Below are 25,341 nucleotides of genomic sequence, written 5' to 3' on the forward strand. Positions count from 1 at the left end.
AAAACCAGGAGTGGAACATCAGAGGAAAAGTACAGAAACAAGTCACCACTTCTGTATATTTGACCCACTCCTGGTTTTGGCTTACAAATACTGATGTAAAATACTGACCAAATACTGAATGTGTGAACGTCGCCTAAGATGAGAACTACTTCGTCTTGAGTCCACACTTCGTTAACGGTAGTTTTCTCTGTTGAATTGATTTGTACCGAATGCTTCTACCTTGAGATTTTATGTTTTTATTCTGTAACTATTCAAGAAATGTAATAAACGTTCTGTGGAAAAAAAAAAAAAAACACAAATAGCCCATTTGCTAAATCCTATAGAACAGATTTTCCCAAGGGGCCACATGAGAGACCATGACTGTGGAAGAGTGCTGAACCAATAGGCTGAAATTAATTTTGCTCAATATTAACTATCACTTAATATTGATCAGAATTACTGTAAGTATGCTGACATCCCCATATATTCCATATCAGCCCCACACATAGCCTCTTATATACAGCATGAGCCCCCACATAGCCTCCCATATACAGCGTGAGACCCACATAGCCTCCTATATACAGCGTGAGACCCACATAGCCTCCTATATACAGCGCGAGACCCACATAGCCTCCTATATACAGCGTGAGACCCACGTGAGACCCACATAGCCTCCTATATATAATGTGAGACCCACGTGAGACCCACATAGCCTCCTATATACAGTGCGAGACCCACATAGCCTCTTATATACAGCGTGAGACCCACATAGCCTCTTATATACAGCGTGAGACCCACATAGCCTCCTATATACAGCGTGAGACCCACGTGAGACCCACATAGCCTCCTATATACAGCGTGAGACCCACATAGCCTCCTATATACAGCGTGAGACCCACGTGAGACCCACATAGCCTCCTATATACAGCGTGAGACCCACATAGCCTCCTATATACAGTGCGAGACCCACATAGCCTCCTATATACAGCGTGAGACCCACATAGCCTCCTATATACAGTGCGAGACCCACATAGCCTCCTATATACAGCGTGAGACCCACATAGCCTCCTATATACAGTGCGAGACCCACATAGCCTCCTATGTACAGCGTGAGACCCACATAGTAACATAGTAACATAGTAACATAGTTAGTAAGGCCGAAAAAAGACATTTGTCCATCCAGTTCAGCCTATATTCCATTATAATAAATACCCAGATCTACGTCCTTCTACAGAACCTAATAATTGTATGATACAATATTGTTCTGCTCCAGGAAGACATCCAGGCCTCTCTTGAACCCCTCGACTGAGTTCGCCATCACCACCTCCTCAGGCAAGCAATTCCAGATTCTCACTGCCCTAACAGTAAAGAATCCTCTTCTATGTTGGTGGAAAAACCTTCTCTCCTCCAGACGCAAAGAATGCCCCCTTGTGCCCGTCACCTTCCTTGGTATAAACAGATCCTCAGCGAGATATTTGTATTGTCCCCTTATATACTTATACATGGTTATTAGATCGCCCCTCAGTCGTCTTTTTTCTAGACTAAATAATCCTAATTTCGCTAATCTATCTGGGTATTGTAGTTCTCCCATCCCCTTTATTAATTTTGTTGCCCTCCTTTGTACTCTCTCTAGTTCCATTATATCCTTCCTGAGCACCGGTGCCCAAAACTGGACACAGTACTCCATGTGCGGTCTAACTAGGGATTTGTACAGAGGCAGTATAATGCTCTCATCATGTGTATCCAGACCTCTTTTAATGCACCCCATGATCCTGTTTGCCTTGGCAGCTGCTGCCTGGCACTGGCTGCTCCAGGTAAGTTTATCATTAACTAGGATCCCCAAGTCCTTCTCCCTGTCAGATTTACCCAGTGGTTTCCCGTTCAGTGTGTAATGGTGATATTGATTCCCTCTTCCCATGTGTATAACCTTACATTTATCATTGTTAAACCTCATCTGCCACCTTTCAGCCCAAGTTTCCAACTTATCCAGATCCATCTGTAGCAGAATACTATCTTCTCTTGTATTAACTGCTTTACATAGTTTTGTATCATCTGCAAATATCGATATTTTACTGTGTAAACCTTCTACCAGATCATTAATGAATATGTTGAAGAGAACAGGTCCCAATACTGACCCCTGCGGTACCCCACTGGTCACAGCGACCCAGTTAGAGACTATACCATTTATAACCACCCTCTGCTTTCTATCACTAAGCCAGTTACTAACCCATTTACACACATTTTCCCCCAGACCAAGCATTCTCATTTTGTGTACCAACCTCTTGTGCGGCACGGTATCAAACGCTTTGGAAAAATCGAGATATACCACGTCCAATGACTCACCGTGGTCCAGCCTATAGCTTACCTCTTCATAAAAACTGATTAGATTGGTTTGACAGGAGCGATTTCTCATAAACCCATGCTGATATGGAGTTAAACAGTTATTCTCATTGAGATAATCCAGAATAACATCCCTCAGAAACCCTTCAAATATTTTACCAACAATAGAGGTTAGACTTACTGGCCTATAATTTCCAGGTTCACTTTTAGAGCCCTTTTTGAATATTGGCACCACATTTGCTATGCGCCAGTCCTGCGGAACAGACCCTGTCACTATAGAGTCACTAAAAATAAGAAATAATGGTTTATCTATTACATTACTTAGTTCTCTTAGTACTCGTGGGTGTATGCCATCCGGACCCGGAGATTTATCTATTTTAATCTTATTTAGCCGGTTTCGCACCTCTTCTTGGGTTAGATTGGTGACCCTTAATATAGGGTTTTCATTGTTTCTTGGGATTTCACCTAGCATTTCATTTTCCACCGTGAATACCGTGGAGAAGAAGGTGTTTAATATGTTAGCTTTTTCCTCGTCATCTACAACCATTCTTTCCTCACTATTTTTTAAGGGGCCTACATTTTCAGTTTTTATTCTTTTACTATTGATATAGTTGAAGAACAGTTTGGGATTAGTTTTACTCTCCTTAGCAATGTGCTTCTCTGTTTCCTTTTTGGCAGCTTTAATTAGTTTTTTAGATAAAGTATTTTTCTCCCTATAGTTTTTTAGAGCTTCAATGGTGCCATCCTGCTTTAGTAGTGCAAATGCTTTCTTTTTACTGTTAATTGCCTGTCTTACTTCTTTGTTTAGCCACATTGGGTTTTTCCTATTTCTAGTCCTTTTATTCCCACAAGGTATAAACCGCTTACACTGCCTATTTAGGATGTTCTTAAACATTTCCCATTTATTATCTGTATTCTCATTTCTGAGGATATTGTCCCAGTCTACCAGATTAAGGGCATCTCTAAGCTGTTCAAACTTTGCCTTCCTAAAGTTCAATGTTTTTGTGACTCCCTGACAAGTCGCTTACACTGCCGCTTACAAACCGCTTACACTGCCTATTTAGGATGTTCTTAAACATTTCCCATTTATTATCTGTATTCTCATTTCTGAGGATATTGTCCCAGTCTACCAGATTAAGGGCATCTCTAAGCTGTTCAAACTTTGCCTTCCTAAAGTTCAATGTTTTTGTGACTCCCTGACAAGTCCCCCTAGTGAAAGACAGGTGAAACTGCACAATATTGTGGTCGCTATTTCCTAAATGCCCAACCACCTGCAGATTTGTTATTCTGTCAGGTCTATTAGATAGTATTAGGTCTAAAAGTGCTGCTCCTCTGGTTGGATTCTGCACCAATTGTGAAAGATAATTTTTCTTGGTTATTAGCAGAAACCTGTTGCCTTTATGGGTTTCACAGGTTTCTGTTTCCCAGTTAATATCCGGGTAGTTAAAGTCCCCCATAACCAGGACCTCATTATGGGTTGCAGCTTCATCTATCTGCTTTAGAAGTAGACTTTCCATGGTTTCTGTTATATTTGGGGGTTTGTAACAGACCCCAATGAGAATTTTGTTACCATTTTTCCCTCCATGAATTTCAACCCATATGGACTCGACATCCTCATTCCCTTCGCTAATATCCTCCCTTAAAGTGGACTTTAGACAAGACTTTACATAGAGACAAACCCCTCCTCCTCTCCGATTTTTACGATCCTTTCTAAACAGACTGTAACCCTGTAAGTTAACTGCCCAGTCATAGCTTTCATCTAACCATGTCTCGGTTATTCCCACTATGTCAAAGTTACCTGTAGATATTTCTGCTTCTAGTTCTTCCATCTTGTTTGTCAGGCTTCTGGCGTTTGCGAGCATGCAGTTCAGAGGATTTTGTTTTGTTCCAATCTCCTCACTGTGGATTGTTTTAGAAATGTTCTTACCTCCCTTCTGAGTATGTTTTCCTGGGTCGTCTTTGTTCGAGTCTAATGTTTTTCTTCCCGTCCCCTCTTCTTCTAGTTTAACGCCCTCCTGATGAGTGTAGCGAGTCTTCTGGCGAATGTGTGTTTCCCAGGTTTGTTGAGGTGTAGTCCGTCTCTGGCGAGGAGTCCATCGTACAAGTAATTCACACCGTGGTCCAGGAATCCGAATCCTTGTTGTCTGCACCATCGTCTTAGCCAGTTGTTTGCATCAAGGATCCTGTTCCATCTCCTGGTGCCATGCCCGTCTACTGGAAGGATAGAAGAAAAAACTACCTGTGCATCCAGTTCCTTTACTTTCTTCCCCAACTCTTCAAAGCCTGTATATAGCCTCCTATATACAGTGCGAGACCCACATAGCCTCCTATATACAGCGTGAGACCCACATAGCCTCCTGTATACAGCGCGAGACCCACATAGCCTCCTATATACAGCGTGAGACCCACATAGCCTCCTATATACAGCGTGAGACCCACATAGCCTCCTATATACAGCGTGAGACCCACGTGAGACCCACATAGCCTCCTATATATAGCGTGAGACCCACATAGCCTCCTATATACAGCGTGAGACCCACATAGCCTCCTATATACAGCGCGAGACCCACATAGCCTCTTATATACATACTAACATCCCACACATCCTATGCATCTGCTGTCTCCAATGCACTGACTCTACGCAATGAAATTATTGGTGAAAGAAGGGGCCGACAGCCCCGTCCTCCACCAATGTATTCACTGTTGTCTGCATCCTGATATGCTGAATATGATGCAGGTAGCGGTGAGGCGGCTGGATGGCAGGCGGGGGAGGGCACTGTGCGGCTCATGGACCACCTTTTCAGCCCTTCAGCTGTCTCGCACTTTGCCTAGGTCTTTTCTAGAATAATAAAATAATTGTATTACCATGTTTTTCTTCCCTAAAAATGACATTTATGACTCAAATTCTCAGGACTTGTAAGTTCTTTCTTGAACAATCTTGAAGAAACACAATCACTCGCATAATCCTACAGAACAACCCCCATCAGGCTGAACATTTGGAAGACTTGCTATGACGATGTCTACACATGGTAAACAAAACCATAGTACCAGCATCCCGAGAAGGCTGTAACTATACCCTAAAGACAGAAAGATCACAAGGATTGTGTTACTTTTGCCAGTGTGTCTGCTCTTGGTTGCCATGAACAGTTTCACACCTATCCCAAAGTCATCAGAGGACTTTCTAGAGTAAAGGGTCATTTCAACCAGGAAATTGCTTTACCTAGTAGAACCATATAGGTTCTCATTTTACGTAGACATTCACAGGTTTGTCTAGCGAGATGGAAATTTCATGGTGCACTGCCACGCTAATTACAAATTTGTATCAATCAGCAGTATATACAGTGGTTTGCAAAAGTATTCAACCCCCCTCCATGGCTGTTTGTCTATTGATTAAGGTTAAGTTCCCGTTATGAGTTTTTGACCATGCGTATTTCAACAGCATCAAAAATACAGCGTCTTACAGATTTAGCAATGCGGATGGGATTTATAGAGATCTCATACCCATTATTTAAAGCTGCAGAAACTGACCAACAGTGCTTTTGTTTTCTTTTTAAATCCACAACATGTCAATTTCTCTCGCGGTTACACTGAGTTTGAATGCAGATGTTTCCCATACAATCGCATGAGATACAGAAAATCCGCAGGTAAATAATGCATGTGTTTTTAGTGCGTTTCTACTAGGGAAACATATGTAATCAGCACATGACTGTATTAGTAAAGTTTTACTAAGGCCGGAGTCACACTAGACCGCAATACGGACGGGTGCAATGCGATAAAAAAAATAAATAAAAAAAAAATCGCATAGCACTCGGCCCAATGTTAATCTATGGGGCAGCTCCTATTATCCGTTGTTTTCTCGGCCGTATTCAGGATCCGAGTGAAATCGCAGCATGCTCCGATTGTCAGCGTATCTCGGCCGAGAATCGCCAATGCAAGTCTATGGGTGTGAGAAAAAAAACGGATTACACATGGACCAACAATGTGACCTGCGAGAAATACGCAGCGGTGTTCTATAGAAAAGCCGGCAATTCAGTGCGGTGTACAGTAAAATCACACTGACAGGTTAGAATAGAATATATATATATCAGTGAGACACATATATATACATATATTTATATTTCATATAGCGCTAGATAGCAGAAAAGCCGGTAATTCAATTGATGGCTTTTGCCATCTCCTTCCCAAACCCGACAGGATATGACATATGGTTTACATACAGTAAACCATTTCATATCCCTTATTTTTTTTTTTACATATTCCTCACTAGTAATGTTAGAAAAGTATGTGTGCAAAATTTGGGGGCTCTAGGTGTTAAAATAAAGGGTTAAATCACGAAAATAACTGGTGTGGGCTCCCACGCAATTTTCTCCGAAAGAGTGGGAATGCCAGTGACTGAGGGCAGATATTAATAGCCTGGAGATGGTCCACGGTTATTGTTTCCCCCCTGGCTAAAAACACCTGCCCCCAGTCACCCCAGAAAAGGCACATCTGGAAGATGCGCCTGTTCTGACACTTAGTCACTCTCTTCCCTCTCCCCTGTAGCGGTGGGATATGGGGTAATACAGGGTTAATGTCACCTTGCTATTTTAAAGGGAACCTGTCACCTGAATTTGGCGGGACCTGTTTTTGGTCATATTGGCGGGGTTTTCGGGTGTTTGATTCACCCTTTCCATACCCGCTGGCTGCATGCTGGCTGCAATATTGGATTGAAGTTCATTCTCTGTCCTCTGTAGTACACGCCTGCGCAAGGCAATCTTGTGGATAACTTGTGGAGAAAAAAAAAAAAATTTGCATCCTCGCATTGAATACGGATCACTGTTCAGGAAATTTTCTGCGTATCTCGACCATCAAAAACGGACCGTATTTTTATACGTTGTGTGTGACTCCGGGCTAAGCCAAATACCAGGAGGTATAAAAAAACAGCTGTATTTAAAACATGACACACCAACAAGAGACAAAATTTGAAGCTTCAATACAATAAAAACGCATATAAAAAATGCACTCAAACCCAATGAAAACACCACAAGTAACCTAATTTACCTAATAGATTCAGAAATGCTGCAAAAAAATCTGCAACATCAAAAACTCATCGGGGGACCATACCCTAAATGGGGCACCAATTCTCCCCGGTGAGAGATAGGATCAGGTATGTTGTATTTCTGTGATAGGAAATATACCCCCACTAGAGAAGTCTGGCAGCAGCTTATCGTAAAAAAAAAAAAAAAAAAAAATGTTCCGTTCCGGCTTCTGGTAAAATTTTCAAAGTAATCTTTTGTCCATCAAAAAAACAAATAAAAAAAATATGGTGGACAGGAACAGGAGCAAGCGGCGCGTTTCGAACATGGTTGCTCCTCACATAGCTTAATAAAGAACAACCGTGTTTGAAACGCATCGCTTGCTCCTGTTTCTGTCCCTCATATTTTTTTAATTTGTTTTTTTGATGGAAAAAAAGATTACTTTGAAAATTTTACCGGAAGCCGGAAAATTTTTTTCTTTTATTTTGCAATTGCTACACATGAATGGTCGGCTCGTGGTTTCGTGCATGCTGGGCTGATAGAAACATCAACGGTGAGCTGGCATTATCCTTTTCTGTTTTCAGCAGCTTATGGTCTTCTCCCCATGGAAAACACACCCAAAGTATTGGGGGATCGGGACCCTCTACACTACAACATTCGGTGAAGCCACTGTCCTTTTAAAGGGTTGTTCTCTTAACAAATGTTATCTTCCCAATATACATCACACACAATTTTTTCAAAAATGATATTGCCGTTAGATACTTGTTTTGGCACCTCCTGGTATTCATGTGATTCAATCTCACAATGTCCACCGAGGTGTCCGGTTCTGATGGACACACATGCTCAGTAGCTTAGTCAGACTGTCCCGATTCTGTTGTGTATGGCCGGCAGAGTGACTCCGGCGATTCCGAAGGTCGCCCAGTAGGAATCGGAGAACTAGAGCTGTCTTCTGCCCATCACTGGACACACGGTGAACGTTCCGAGAAGGAATCAGAGGAACAGCAGGGGGTGCCGAGATATGTATAAGAGAAAAAAAAATAATACCTCATTGTGGGAGGACCACATAAAAAATAGTTAATTGATAACTCAATTGTTCACCATCATGTTGTAAGGTGCTCATGTACTGAACTAATAGGACATTACCTGGCTCAGTGGGTCTACTGGCTTTTTCTTGTTTTCTCCAATATGCAAGTAACTGAAAGATAAGAAAATATTAAAGAAATTTGACATATAATAGCATGTGCTAGATAATATAAAAGGTAAAAGTCATATACAGGTAGCTAAAGTCTGATACTGAACATACACAAACAAAATATCTGTCCTAAGATACAGTGGTCCATTAGCCATGATATTACGTGTTTTGTCAATAGCAGCAACGCTAGTTTTAACATGTTTGCATCTGGACATTTTAAGGGAACCTTTCACCTCCAAAAAGTGATTTACCTGGAGATATAAGGGTAATAGCATTTAAACGATGTCTGGCAGGCTTAATAGATGAGCTGCTACAGGGAGAAAATGAAGAGATATTCTCCCTGCAGCCGCTCACTTCCAGTCATTGAGGCAGTGCAGGGGGTTGTTGGTCACTGCACGCTACTCAGTGACCGCTGCCATCACTCCCTGGCACCTTGACTGACAGTCTGCACTGCAGTGCATGTGTGTAGAGCAGGATGTCAGTTATAGTGAAGGGAGAGTGATTCCAGCTTGCTCACCTGCACCGCCTCGATGACTGGAAGCGGCTGCAGGGAGAATACAACTTTTTCTTCCTGTATTCGCAGCTTCAATAAGCCTGCCAAACATTTAAATGCTATTTTACTGCAGATTACTCATTATAGCATTTATGGAGGCGGCAGGTCCCATTTTACCTTACTAAAGCATCAGGACACAATCATATTAGCTGTCTCTTTACACGTTTACGACTAAAAATAAAAGTATCTGTTTGGCAATGCAACATAGCCACTAATTATTTTTCTCCCCTAAGAAACTTGAACCGGCAATCGTATCAGTGCTTGTATACCTTGCATTTCAAGGCATCACTGTCTCTGTTACACTGACAGATAGTGTATGGGGCCATGCCACTAAAATATTTTGATAGGCAAACCTTGTGACTACCACAGTAAAGCATTGCACCCACCATAAACAGGATGCAGGGAGCCAATGGGCTGAGAAAGGGTGCCACATCCCTATAGCAAACACTTTAGAGCAGGGGTGTCAAACTGCATTCCTCGAGGGCTGCAAACAGGTCATGTTTTCAGGATTTCCTTGTACTACACAGGTGATAATTTAATCACCTACACAAATAATGAGTTGGTGATTAAATTATCACCTGTGCAGTACAAGGAAATCCTGAAAACATGACCTGTTTGCAGCCCTCAAGGAATGCAGTTTGACACCCCTGCTTTAGAGGAAGGTGTCAAAGCCCCAACACTACAAAGCTGTGCGCAGAGCTCTTCTTCTGTAAAGGTGGCATTTCAGAATTAGTCCCCTGAATGGCCACCATAGAAGTGCTATATGTTGGTCACTAAAGGAGCTGTCCAGGACTTATATAATGACCACGTAGGATACGCTGTCCTTGCACGCCCGCTGATCATCTCTTTGCCACTTCAGCTGTGGCCAGATGTACAGAGACGAAACAGCACCATTTACGAGTATTTCCGCCTAGCTCCCACCTGCTCCAGTAGGAACTGAACTGCAGCGCCTGAGAGCGGCCACTACACAGTGGGCAGAGCTGTGATCTTCTGGCTCTGTATTCTGTGTACACTGCTGCAGATGGCATTGCAAACAGCTGATCAGTGGGCGAGCCGGGTGTTGGACCCCCATCGTTCTGACACTGATGGCCTATACAAAGAATAGGTCTTCAATACATAAGTCCTGGACAGCTCCTTTAAGGGGTTTTCTACTATTAGATTGCCTGTAGGGAACAAAGCATAAGAATTGCATAGGTTACAATTACTTGAGCATCATTAAACAGAAGGGGGTTGCGCTATAATGAACTTGCTGGACACAAAGAGGTGGACTCTCCTGTTCTTGTACAGGGAACCAGTCCGCCCCTGGTTCCATACATATTATATTACACAAACTTTATAAAATGATTGTAAACATCTCTGTGCAAATAAACAAGTAACTAAGAGTAAGGTATGTGCTCAGTTACTTGCACAATGCCAGTGGAAGGCTCAGATCTTGCTAGAAGAAAGGTGACAAGTGAACCATTGTTACATGGAGTCATTCTAGTTATACCACATTACTGTGAGCATAGATTTAATCTGGGCTTTATACTACTTAAAAGCCTGTAATAGAGATGGATTACAGATGGAAATGAAACTATTTCTGTTCTGATCCATGTCTGAACCCATCATACACTACAGACACCTCTGCCTACAATTCTTGTAAGACTCCTAATGCATCTAAGAAGAAAAATGAAATAACTTCACCAATGGACTTTGTTTCAAGAGTTTCTATGTGTCTCCATGGTAACAGACTACAAACAAACCCTGCGCAGTCTGAGCCTGCAGTCACATTCCATAGAGAAAATAAAAACTAATATGTCTGTCCTAATATGTATGGATGACAGAAAAACGACTGGCACATCCAAACTAGTGTGAATAGGTGCACACCAGGAGCAGCTACCTCCATATACAATATACAAAAAAAGAGTTCACTCTATCCTGCCAAAGCACGTCAAATATGAAATACATGAAATATGAATAGCAAAATGGCTTTTTGAACATTAGGAAAACATTTTTGAGACCCTTAGCACAGAATTTGCCCAAATAGTGTGAGCCCATCAACCATCGTCAAGGTGGTCTTATTAAACTGATGGGTCCCTGACCTCCCTGTCCAAATGTGAACACTTACCTAAGGCCAATGTCTGTATGCTTGGGTGAATGTGGACACCTCTCTCAGTAAAACCTACATATATGGGTTGGCCGGAACCAAGAGTGATTAAATGTAATTAGAAACCACATGGTGAAGGGAGGAGTGCTCAGTCAGTAGGCTAACATAGAAATGACAGAAAAACGACTGGCACATCTAGACTAGTGTGAATAGGTGCATACCAGGAGCAGCTACCTTATACCCTATAATTTTTCCTAATGTTCAAAAAGCCATTTTGCTATTCATATTTCATGTATTTCATATTCGACATGCTTTGGCATGATAGAGTGCAACTTTTTTTTGTATATTGTATATGGAGGTAGCTGCTCCTGGTATGCACATATTCACACTAGTTTGGATTATGAATAAGAGGTTAACAGCAAAGCTCCTTTTTTAAGAAATGTTGCAATTTTCCAGATTTGAGGAATTCAGACAGCCCCTTGAAGGAGAGGCTTCCACCACTGTGATACTGATGACATATTCTTTGGAAAAATCCTCAATATCAGATTGATTGGGGTCTGACACCTACCAGCTGTTGGCAGTGCCGGCAGAGGCCAGATGTAACCAGTGTATGGAGCATAACACCACCGCTCTGTCACACTGTTCAGCGGATGCCACCAGATATCACAGATCAGCTCCTATTCTACGCTAATCCATTCAATGTCATTCAGTAAAAGGGTATACATACAAAACTTTTTTATTATCATAGGCACTTATGGGTGAACACTGCTACTGCATGGCATCTGTCATAGCCTCTGTTAAATGTATGCATGGGAAGCCATCAACCTGATGTGAACAGAGAGTGATCCAGGCCAAGACTGGTAATCAGCCCTACTGGGTAGTTTCCTGGTGGGCCAGTCTGTCCAGGAGGCTGTTTGTGCTGACAATGCCAGCCATGTATTATCAGTGCAGTCTCCAAGACTGAATGAGCAGAAAAACCTATAGTGGCCTCATAGTAACAGGGCCACAGTACATTCAGCCTTCTTCCAGACAGGCACCACAGCCTACACATTGTGGACAGCAGAGGAGCCCATCACGCTCTCCTTACACTCTCCATCCCATCTGGAGTATCACATGGCCCAAGGCTTAGAGCTGCTGCTAGGGGGCGACAGGGCCGATTTAGGGTTGAGTGGGGGAGGAGTGAGAGGAGGAGGATACTGGTGCTGCATGGGGTAGACGGCAAAGTTCTACCATAGAGGGCTGGGGTAAAAGAAAGGACAATAAAGCTACCAGTGGGGTCAGGGTGGGAATGGGAGCAATTCTACTACTAGTGGAGGATAAATGGAAAGGGGGGAAATAATGGAAACAGTGGGGTAGGGGTGGGAAGTGGGGAAATAATACTACAAGTAGGGGAAGAGTCGAAAGAGAAGAAATAATGCGACCAGTAGGTGGGAAGGGAAGGAAGGATAAAAGTAGTGGAGGGGTAGAGCGGGTAGATACTGTGCTGCACTGTGGTATTTGGCAATACTGGGGCAATATATTGTGCTGCACTGTGGTATTTGGTGACACTGGGGCAATATATTGTGCTGCACTGTGGTATTTGGTGACACTGGGACAATATATTGTGCTGCACTGTGGTATTTGGCAATACTGGGGCAATATATTTTGCTGCACTGTGGTATTTGGTGACTATGGGGCAATATATTGTGCTGCACTGTGGTATTTGGTGACACTGGGGCAATATATTGTGCTGCACTGTGGTATTTGGTGACACTGGGGCAATATATTGTGCTGCACTGTGGTATTTGGCGATACTGGGGCAATATATTTTGCAGTACTGTGGTATTTGGTGACACTGGGGCAATATATTGTGCTGCACTGTGGTATTTGGTGACACTGGGGCAATATATTGTGCTGCACTGTGGTATTTGGTGACACTGGGGCAATATTTTGTGCTGCACTGTGGTATTTGGCAATACTGGGGCAATATATTGTGCTGCACTGTAGTATTTGGTGACACTGGGGCAATATAGTGTGCTGCACTGTGGTATTTGGTGACACTGGGGCAATATATTGTGCAGTAATGTGGTATTTGGCAATAGTGGGACAATAAATTGTACTGCACTGTGGTATTTGGCGACACTGGGGCAATATATTGTGCTGCACTGTAGTATTTGGCAATAGTGGGGCAATATATTGTGCTGCACTGTAGTATTTGGCGATACTGAGACAATATATTGTGCTGCACTGTGGTATTTGGTGACACTGGGGCAATATATTGTGCTGTACTGTGGTATTTGGCAATAGTGGGACAATATATTGTGCTACACTGTGGTATTTGGCGACAGTGGGGCAATATATTGTGCTGCACTGTGGTATTTGGCGACAGTGGGGCAATATATTGTGCAGTACTGTGGTATTTGGCAATAGTGGGACAATATATTGTGCTGCACTGTGGTATTTGGCGACAGTGGGGCAATATATTGTGCTGCACTGTGGTATTTGGCAATAGTGGGACAATATATTGTACTGCACTGTGGTATTTGGCGACACTGGGGCAATATATTGTGCTGCACTGTAGTATTTGGCAATAGTGGGGCAATATATTGTGCTGCACTGTGGTATTTGGTGACACTGGGGCAATATATTGTGCTGCACTGTGGTATTTGGCAATAGTGGGGCAATATATTGTGCTGCACTGTGGTATTTGGTGACACTGGGGCAATATATTGTGCTGTACTGTGGTATTTGGTGACACTGGGGCAATATATTGTGCTGCACTGTGGTATTTGGTGACACTGGGGCAATATATTGTGCTGCACTGTGGTATTTGGTGACACTGGGGCAATATATTGTGCTGCACTGTGGTATTTGGCGATACTGGGGCAATATATTGTGCTGCACTGTGGTATTTGGCGACACTGGGGCAATATATTGTGCTGTACTGTGGTATTTGGTGACACTGGGGCAATATATTGTGCTGCACTGTGGTATTTGGTGACACTGGGGCAATATATTGTGCTGCACTGTGGTATTTGGTGACACTGGGGCAATATATTGTGCTGCACTGTGGTATTTGGTGACACTGGGGCAATATATTGTGCTGCACTGTGGTATTTGGTGACACTGGGGCAATATATTGTGCTGCACTGTGGTATTTGGTGACACTGCGGCAATATATTGTGCTGCACTGTGGTATTTGGCAATACTGGGGCAATATATTGTGCTGCACTGTAGTATTTGGTGACACTGGGGCAATATAGTGTGCTGCACTGTGGTATTTGGTGACACTGGGGCAATATATTGTGCAGTACTGTGGTATTTGGCAATAGTGGGACAATATATTGTACTGCACTGTGGTATTTGGCGACACTGGGGCAATATATTGTGCTGCACTGTAGTATTTGGCAATAGTGGGGCAATATATTGTGCTGCACTGTAGTATTTGGCGATACTGAGACAATATATTGTGCTGCACTGTGGTATTTGGTGACACTGGGGCAATATATTGTGCTGTACTGTGGTATTTGGCAATAGTGGGACAATATATTGTGCTGCACTGTGGTATTTGGCGACAGTGGGGCAATATATTGTGCTGCACGGTGGTATTTGGCGACAGTGGGGCAATATATTGTGCTGCACTGTGGTTGGTATTTGGCAATAGTGGGACAATATATTGTGCTGCACTGTGGTATTTGGTGACACTGGGGCAATATATTGTGCTGCACTGTGGTATTTGGCAATAGTGGGACAATATATTGTGCTGCACGGTGGTATTTGGTGACACTGGGGCAATATATTGTGCTGCACTGTGGCATTTGGCGACAGTGGGGCAATATATTGTGCTGCACTGTGGTATTTGGCGACAGTGGGGCAATATATTGTGCTGCACGGTGGTATTTGGCGACAGTGGGGCAATATATTGTTCTGCACTGTGGTATTTGGCAATAGTGGGACAATATATTGTGCTGCACTGTGGTATTTGGTGACACTGGGGCAATATATTGTGCTGCACTGTGGTATTTGGCAATAGTGGGACAATATATTGTGCTGCACGGTGGTATTTGGTGACACTGGGGCAATATAATGTGCTGCACTGTGGTATTTGGCAATAGTGGGACAATATATTGTGCTGCACGGTGGTATTTGGTGACACTGGGGCAATATATTGTGCTGCACTGTGGCATTTGGCGATAGTGGGGCAATATATTGTGCTGCACTGCGGTATTTGGTGACACTGGGGCAATATATTGTGCTGCACTGTGGTATTTGGCGACACTGGGGCAATATATTGTGCTGCAGTGTGGTATTTGGTGACACTGGGGCAATATATTGTGCTGCACTGTGGTATTTGGCAATAGTGGGACAATACATTGTGCTGCACTGTGGTATTTGGTGACACTGGGGCAATATATTGTGCTGCACTGTGGTATTTGGTGACACTGGGGCAATATATTGTGCTGCACTGTGGTATTTGGCGATACTGGGGCAATATATTGTGCTGCACTGTAGTATTTGGCAATACTGAGACAATATATTGTGCTGCACTGTGGTATTTGGTGACACTGGGGCAATATATGGTGCAGTACTGTGGTATTTGGCAATAGTGGGACAATATGTTGTGCTGCACTGTGGTATTTGGTGACACTGGGGCAATATATTTTGCTGCACTGTGGTATTTGGGGATACTGGGGCAATATATTGTGCTGCACTGTAGTATTTGGCGATACTGAGACAATATATTGTGCTGTACTGTGGTATTTGGCGACAGTGGGGCAATATATTGTGCTGCACTGTGGTATTTGGTGACACTGGGGCAATATGTTGTGCTGCACTGTGGTATTTGGCAATAGTGGGACAATATATTGTGCTGCACTGTGGTATTTGGAGACACTGGGGCAATATATTGTGCTGCACTGTGGTATTTGGCAATAGTGGGACAATATATTGTGCTGCACTGTGGTATTTGGTGACACTGGGGCAATATATTGTGCTGCACTGTGGTATTTGGCGATAGTGGGGCAATATATTGTGCTGCACTGTAGTATTTGGTGATACTGAGACAATATATTGTGCTGCACTGTGGTATTTGGCGATACTGGGGCAATATATTGTGCTGCACTGTGGTATTTGGCGATACTGAGACAATATATTGTGCTGCACTGTGGTATTTGGTGACACTGGGGCAATATATTGTGCTGTACTGTGGTATTTGGCAATAGTGGGACAATATATTGTGCTGCACTGTGGTATTTGGCGACAGTGGGGCAATATATTGTGCTGCACTGTGGTATTTGGCGACACTGGGGCAATATATTTTGCTGTACTGTGGTATTTGGCGATACTGGGGCAATATATTGTGCTGCACTGTGGTATTTGGCAATAGTGGGACAATATATTGTGCTGCACTGTGGTATTTGGTGACACTGGGGCAATATATTTTGCTACACTGTGCTATTTGGTGACACTGGGGCAATATGTTGTGCTGCACTGTGGTATTTGGCAATAGTGGGACAATATATTGCGCTGCACTGTAGTATTTGGCAATAGTGGGACAATATATTTTGCTGCATTGTGGTATTTGGTGACACTGGGGCAATATGTTGTGCTGCACTGTGGTATTTGGCAATAGTGGGACAATATATTGCGTTGCACTGTGGTATTTGGCAATAGTGGGACAATATATTGTGCTGCACTGTGGTATTTGGTGACACTGGGGCAATATATTTTGCTACACTGTGCTATTTGGTGACACTGGGGCAATATGTTGTGCTGCACTGTGGTATTTGGCAATAGTGGGACAATATATTGTGCTGCACTGTGGTATTTGGTGACACTGGGGCAATATATTTTGCTACACTGTGCTATTTGGTGACACTGGGGCAATATGTTGTGCTGCACTGTGGTATTTGGCAATAGTGGGACAATATATTGTGCTGCACTGTGGTATTTGGTGACACTGGGGCAATATATTTTGCTACACTGTGCTATTTGGTGACACTGGGGCAATATATTGTGCTGCACTGTGGTATTTGGCAATAGTGGGACAATATATTGTGCTGCATTGTGGTATTTGGTGACACTGGGGCAATATATTTTGCTACACTGTGCTATTTGGTGACACTGGGGCAATATATTGTGCTGCACTGTGGTATTTAGCGATAGTGGGGCAATATGTTGTGCTGCACTGTGGTATTTGGCAATACTGGGGCAATATATTGTGCTGTACTGTGGTATTTGGTGATACTGGGGCAATATATTGTGCTGCACTGTGGCATTTGGCAAAAGTGGGACAATATATTGTGCTGCACTGTGGTATTTGGTGACACTGGGGCAATATATTGTGCTGCAGTGTGGTATTTGGCGATAGTGGGGCAATATATTGTGCTGCACTGTGGTATTTGGCAATAGTGGGGCAATATATTTTGCTACACTGTGGTATTTGGCGATCGTGGGGCAATATATTGTGCTGCACTGTAGTATTTGGCGATACTGAGACAATATATTGTGCTGCACTGTGGTATTTGGTGACACTGGGGCAATATATTGTGCTGCACTGTGGTATTTGGCAATAGTGGGACAATATATTGTGCTGCACTGTGGTATTTGGCGATAGTGGGGCAATATATTGTGCTGCACTGTGGTATTTAGCGATAGTGGGGCAATATATTGTGCTGCACTGTGGTATTTTGCGATAGTGGGGCAATATATTGTGCTGCACTGTGGTATTTAGCGATAGTGGGGCAATATATTGTGCTGCACTGTGGTATTTGGCAGTACTGGGGCAATATATTGTGCTGCACTGTGGTATTTGGCAATACTGGGGCAATATATTGTGCTGCACTGTGGTATTTGGTGACACTGGGGCAATATATTGTGCTGCACTGTGGTATTTGGCAATAGTGCGACAATATATTGTGCTGCAGTGTGGTATTTGGCGACAGTGGGGCAATATATTGTGCTGCACTGTGGTATTTAGCGATAGTGGGGCAATATATTGTGCTGCACTGTGGTATTTGGCAATACTGGGGCAATATATTGTGCTGCACTGTGGTATTTGGTGACACTGGAGCAATATATTGTGCTGCACTGTGGTATTTGGCGATAGTAGGGCAATATATTGTGCTGCACTGTGGTATTTAGCGATAGTGGGGCAATATATTGTGCTGCACTGTGGTATTTAGCGATAGTGGGGCAATATATTGTGCTGCACTGTGGTATTTGGCAATACTGGGGCAATATATTGTGCTGCACTGTGGTATTTGGCAATACTGGGGCAATATGTTGTGCTGCACTGTGGTATTTGGCGATAGTAGGGCAATATATTGTGCTGCACTGTGGTATTTAGCGATAGTGGAGCAATATATTGTGCTGCACTGTGGTATTTAGCGATAGTGGGGCAATATATTGTGCTGACTGTGGTATTTGGCAATACTGGGGCAATATATTGTGCTGCACTGTGGTATTTGGTGACACTGGGGCAATATGTTGTGCTGCACTGTGGTATTTAGCGATAGTGGGGCAATATATTGTGCTGCACTGTGGTATTTGGTGACACTGGGGCAATATATTGTGCTGCACTGTGGTATTTGGCAATAGTGGGACAATATATTGTGCTGCACTGTGGTATTTGGCGATAGTGGGGCAATATATTGTGCTGCACTGTGGTATTTAGCGATAGTGGGGCAATATATTGTGCTGCACTGTGGTATTTTGCGATAGTGGGGCAATATATTGTGCTGCAATGTGGTATTTGGTGACACTGGGGCAATATATTGTGCTGCACTGTGGAAATTGGCGATACTGGGGCAATATATTGTGCTGCACTGGAGTATTTGGCAATAGTGGGACAATATATTGTGCTGCACTGTGGTATTTGGCGACAGTGGGGCAATATATTGTGCTGCACTGTGGTATTTGGTAACACTGGGGCAATATATTTTGCTGCACTGTAGTATTTGGCGATACTGGGGCAATATATTGTGCTGCACTGTAGTATTTGGCGATACTGAGACAATATATTGTGCTGCACTGTGGTATTTGGTGATAGTGGGGCAATATATTGTGCTGCACTGTGGTATTTGGCAATAGTGGGACAATATATTGTGCTGCACTGTGGTATTTGGTAACACTGGGGCAATATATTTTGCTGCACTGTAGTATTTGGCGATACTGGGGCAATATATTGTGCTGCACTGTAGTATTTGGCGATACTGAGACAATATATTGTGCTGCACTGTGGTATTTGGCGATAGTGGGGCAATATATTGTGCTGCACTGTGGTATTTGGCAATAGTGGGACAATATATTGTGCTGCACTGTGCTATTTGGTGACACTGGGGCAATATATTGTGCTGTACTGTGGTATTTGGCGACAGTGGGGCAATATATTGTGCTGCACTGTGGTACTTGGCAATAGTGGGACAATATATTGTGCTGCACTGTGGTATTTGGTGACACTGGGGCAATATGTTGTGTTGCACTGTGGTATTTGGCGATAGTGGGGCAATATATTGTGCTGCACTGTGGTATTTAGCGATAGTGGAGCAATATATTGTGCTGCACTGTGGTATTTGGTGACACTGGGGCAATATGTTGTGCTGCACTGTGGTATTTGGCGATAGTGGGGCAATATATTGTGCTGCACTGTGGTATTTGGCAATACTGGGGCAATATATTGTGCTGCACTGTGGTATTTGGCGACACTGGGGCAATATGTTGTGCTGCCCTGTGGTATTTGGCGATAGTGGGGCAATATATTGTGCTGCACTGTGGTATTTAGCGATAGTGGGGCAATATATTGTGCTGCACTGTGGTATTTAGCGATAGTGGGGCAATATATTGTGCTGCACTGTGGTATTTGGCAATACTGGGGCAATATATTGTGCTGCACTGTGGTATTTGGCAATACTGGGGCAATATATTGTGCTGCACTGTGGTATTTGGCGACAGTGGGGCAATATATTGTGCTGCACTGTGGTATTTGGCAATAGTGGGACAATATATTGTGCTGCACTGTGGTATTTGGTGACACTGGGGCAATATGTTGTGCTGCACTGTGGTATTTGGCGATAGTGGGGCAATATATTGTGCTGCACTGTGGTATTTGGTCACACTGGGGCAATATATTGTGCTGCACTGTGGTATTTGGCAATACTGGGGCAATATATTGTGCTGCACTGTGGTATTTGGTGACACTGGGGCAATATGTTGTGCTGCACTGTGGTATTTGGCGATAGTGGGGCAATATATTGTGCTGCACTGTGGTATTTTGCGATAGTGGGGCAATATATTGTGCTGCACTGCGGTATTTAGCAATAGTGGGGCAATATATTGTGCTGCACTGTGGTATTTGGTGACACTGGGGCAATATATTGTGCTGCACTGTGGTATTTGGCGATACTGGGGCAATATATTGTGCTGTACTGTGGTATTTGGCAATAGTGGGACAATATATTGTGCTGCACTGTGGTATTTGGTGACACTGGGGCAATATATTGTGCTGCACTGTGGTATTTGGCAATAGTGGGACAATATATTGTGCTGCACTGTGGTATTTGGTGACACTGGGGCAATATATTGTGCTGCACTGTGGTATTTGGCGATAGTGGGGCAATATATTGTGCTGCACTGTGGTATTTAGCGATAGTGGAGCAATATATTGTGCTGCACTGTGGTATTTGGTGACACTGGGGCAATATGTTGTGCTGCACTGTGGTATTTGGCGATAGTGGGGCAATATATTGTGCTGCACTGTGGTATTTGGCAATACTGGGGCAATATATTGTGCTGCACTGTGGTATTTGGCGACACTGGGGCAATATGTTGTGCTGCACTGTGGTATTTGGCAATAGTGGGACAATATATTGTGCTGCACTGTGGTATTTGGTGACACTGGGGCAATATATTGTGCTGCACTGTGGTATTTGGCGATAGTGGGGCAATATATTGTGCTGCACTGTGGTATTTGGCAATAGTGGGACAATATATTGTGCTGCACTGTGGTATTTGGTGACACTGGGGCAATATATTGTGCTGCACTGTGGTATTTAGCCATTGTGGGGCAATATATTGTGCTGCACTGTGGTATTTAGCGATAGTGGGGCAATATACTGTGCTGCACTGTATTATTTTGGCGCTGTTGGAAATTTATGTTGTGCAGCACTACGGTATTTGATGATTCTCGAGTTATTTCATGTTCAGTTGTTATCAGAATAGAGAGCCGTGCATTCGTGACCACCTTTCCTCTGACAGCAGACACAGGAAGAGCAGATGGATGGTCGGGGGACTCCTAAAGTTTAGATAAATGGCAGTACAATCCACATCTATATCCGGAGGCTAAAGGTACCGTCACATTAAGCGATGCTGCAGCGATATAGACAACGATGCCGATCGCTGCAGAGTCGCTGTTTAGTCGTTGTGTGGTCGCTGGAGAGCTGTCACACAGACAGCTCTCCAGCGACCAACGATGCCGAAGTCCCCGGGTAACCAGGGTAAACATCAGATTACTAAGCGCAGGGCCGCGCTTAGTAACCCGATGTTTACCCTGGTTACCATTGAAAAAAAAAAAAAAACACTACATACTTACATTCCGGTGTCTGTTGCGTCCCCCGGCGTCAGCTTCCCTGCACTGTGTCAGCGCCGGCCGGCCGTAAAGCAGAGCGGTGGCGTCACCGCTGTGCTCTGCTTTACGGCCGGCCGGCGCTGACAGTGCAGGGAAGCTGACGCCGGGGGACGCGACAGACACCGGAATGTAAGTATGTAGTGTTTTTTTTTTTTTTACATTTACAATGGTAACCAGGGTAAATATCGGGTTACTAAGCGCGGCCCTGCGCTTAGTAACCCGATGTTTACCCTGGTTACAAGTGAAGACATCGCTGTCAGCGGGTGATCCAGTGACGAAAAAGTTTTGGCCTTCTAGCTCCGACCAGCGATGCCACAGAAGGATCCTGATCGCTGCTGCGTGTCAAACACAACGATATCGCTATCCAGGACGCTGCAACGTCACGGATCGCTATCGTTATCGTTCTAAAGTTGCTCAGTGTGAAGGTACCTTAAGATGTTATATATTGTGTCTGTGATTGGTCGGATTAATGTTGCATTCTCTTACATAGTCTGTGCTGTGACAATCCTCTGCAGAGAGCCTCTTTTAACCTGGTGTCTGACCACTATATGATCTCTATGTGTGGCGGTATTATTGGGAGTAGTGGTGTTTGCATGACTTTAAAAAAAATCTTCACACAGATTGCTCCTATTGCCTGCTAATACATAAGAAAAGTTCATGCCAGATATCAAGAGCCTTAGGCCAGAGTCACACTAAACGTATGAAAAATCGTCACGAGTCTCCCTGCCGAGAGTCGCACGAGTGTCATGCGAGTACAATCCGAATTTTCACACTTAGCATCCGATTTACATCCGAGTGCAGTGCGATATTAACATGAGCTTTTACATACAGCAATCCTCTGTCATTTACACAACGTTTTCAAAGGAAATATTTGTCAAAACACACATATATAAAGTACACTGCTCAAAAAAAATAAAGGGAACACAAACAACAGAATATAACTCCAAGTAAATCAAACTCCTGTGAAATTAAACTGTTCATTTAGGAAGCAACACTGTTTGACAATCAATTTCACATGCTGTTGTGCAAATGGAATAGACAACAGATGGAAATTATTGGCAATTATCAAGACACACTCAATAAAGGAGTGGTTCTGCAGGTGGGGACCACAGACCACATCTCAGTACCAATGCTTTCTGGCTGATGTTTTTGTCACTTTTGAATGTTGGTTGTGCTTTCACACTCGTGGTAGCATGAGATGGACTCTACAACCCACACAAGTTGCTCAGGTAATGCAGCTCATCCAGGATGGAACATCAATGCGAGCTGGGGCAAGAAGGTTTACTGTGTCTGTCAGTGTAGTGTCCAGAGGTTGGAGGCGCTACCAGGAGACAGGCCAGTACACCAGGAGACGTGGAGGGGGCCGTAGGAGGTTAACAACCCAGCAGCAGGACCACTACCTCAGCCTTTGTGCAAGGAGGAACACTATCAGAGCCCTGCAAAATGACCGACAGCAGGCCACAAATGTGCATGTGTCTGCACAAACGGTTAGAAACCGGCTCCATGAGGATGGTCTGAGTGCCCAACATCCACAGATGGGGGTTGTGCTCACAGCCCAACACCATGCAGGACGCTTGGCATTTGCCACAGAACACCAGGATTGGCAAATTCGCCACTGGTGCCCTGTGCTCTTCACATATTAAAGCAGGTTCACACTGAGCACATATGACAGACGTGACAGAGTCTGAGACGCCGTGGAGAACGATCTGCTGCCTGCAATATCCTTCAGCATGACCGGTTTGGCAGTGGGTCAATAATGGTGTGGGGTGGCATTTTTTTGCAGGGCCACACAGCCCTCCATATGCACGCCAGAGGTAGCCTGACTTCCATTAGGTACTGAGATGAGATCCTCAGACCTCTTGTGAGACCATATGCTGGTGTGGTTGGCCCTGGGTTCCTCCTAATACAGGACAATGCCAGACCTCATATGGCTAGAGTGTGTTAACAGTTCCTGCAAGATGAAGGCATTGAAGATATGGAGTGGTCCTCACGTTCCCCAGACCTGAATCCGATTGAACACATTTGGGACATCATGTCTCGGACCATCCACCAACGTCACGATGCACCACAAACTGTCCAGGAGTTGGCGGATGCTTTAGTCCAGGTCTGGAAGGAGATCCCTCTGGAGACCATCCACTGCCTCATTAGGAGCATGCCCAGGAGCATGCCCAGGGAGATCATACTGGCATGTGGAGGCCACACACACTACTGAGCATCATTTCCTTGTCTTGAGGCATTTCCATTGAAGTTGGATCAGCCTGTAACTTCATTTTCCACTTTGATTTTGAGCATCATTCCAACTCCAGACCTCAGTGGGATATTAGTTGTGATTTACGTTGATCATTTTTAGGTTTTACTGTTCTCAACCCATTCCACAATACAATGAATAAAGATTTACAACATGAATATTTCATTCAGTGATATCTAGGATGTGGGATTTTAGTGTTCCCTTTATTTTTTTGAGCAGTGTATAATGCTAGGAGCGTCACTCTGTCCGAAGCCTTTAGAGACTGCATAAGTGCGACGCTCCTGCACAGTCTGGACCCCACAGAGTTACGCATCCAGGGATATGGATGTGGCTCCACTCCCATAGGCGTGGCTCACATATTCAGTACTTTAATGATAGGTACCATGTGACCGCTCAGCACTGGAAGGAGTTGCCGGCCAGGGACTACTGAGAAGCAGGGACGTGGCAGGAGGGTGAGTATGATGGGGAGGGTGAGCCATGCTATATTCACCTGTCCCCGTTCCACCGGCGGGCTCTGTCTTCCGCGTCCTCTAGCTGTGACATTCAGGTCAGACGGAGCGATGACGTTTTAAGTGCACGCCCTCTGCCTGAACAGTCACAGCCAGAGGACCCGGAAGACACAGCAAGTGCCGGGGGCCTAAGCCAGTGGCGACTCCGGCACCTGACCCCTATAGCGCGCCGGCGTCCCCGCCTGCTCGGGCCCCCAGGACCCTATGGAGCATCTTATGGGGTCAACAACCTTTATGGAGCAGCATATGCGGGCCATCAACCTTTATGGAGCAGCATGTGGGGCATATTATGCTATGGAGCATCTTATGGGGCCATCAACCTTTATGGAGCAGCATACGGAGCATATTATGCTATGGAGCATCGTATGGGGCCATAAACCTTTATAAAAAACATAAAGTCAGCTCATCTTAATGTAGGCTACTCCTCATCTGTTCCTGCACGGAAAGGTTTGAGCAAACGATCCACAGAAAAAAAGTAAGCTGAATCCAGCAGGATTGAAGTTAAAACCAGTCTCGATTTATTTTTTTCATTAAAAATATGGTACACGACTCCAAAATATGAAACATGAATATTTCACAGCATGTAACGCAAAATAAGGACTTTTGTGTACTCACCGTAAAATCCTTTTCTCCGAGCCATTCATTGGGGGACACAGACCGTGGGGTGTATGCTGCAGCTGTCAATAGGAGGCTGACACTAAGTGATACAAAAAAAGTTAGCTCCTCCCCTGCAGTATACACCTTCCTGCTGGCTCTCAGCTAACCAGTTCGGTGCAAAAGCAGTAGGAGATCAATAACAACATAAAGTATAGCATG

General features: G+C 44.1%; 1 protein-coding gene across 4 annotated transcripts in view; it reads right to left on the minus strand.

Moving 5' to 3' along the window:
• Positions 1-25,341, minus strand: part of DCDC2 (doublecortin domain containing 2) — a 235,344-nt gene that overhangs the window by 190,120 nt on the left and 19,883 nt on the right. For all 4 annotated transcript variants that reach the window (XM_069730878.1, XM_069730876.1, XM_069730877.1 and 1 more), the window contains exon 2: positions 8,478-8,529. In XM_069730878.1, the coding sequence (XP_069586979.1) occupies positions 8,478-8,529 (52 nt within the window). The remainder of the gene's footprint in view (positions 1-8,477; positions 8,530-25,341) is intronic.

The sequence above is a fragment of the Ranitomeya imitator genome, chromosome 6 (assembly GCF_032444005.1).
Source record: "Ranitomeya imitator isolate aRanImi1 chromosome 6, aRanImi1.pri, whole genome shotgun sequence".
Taxonomy (NCBI): Eukaryota; Metazoa; Chordata; class Amphibia; order Anura; family Dendrobatidae; genus Ranitomeya; species Ranitomeya imitator.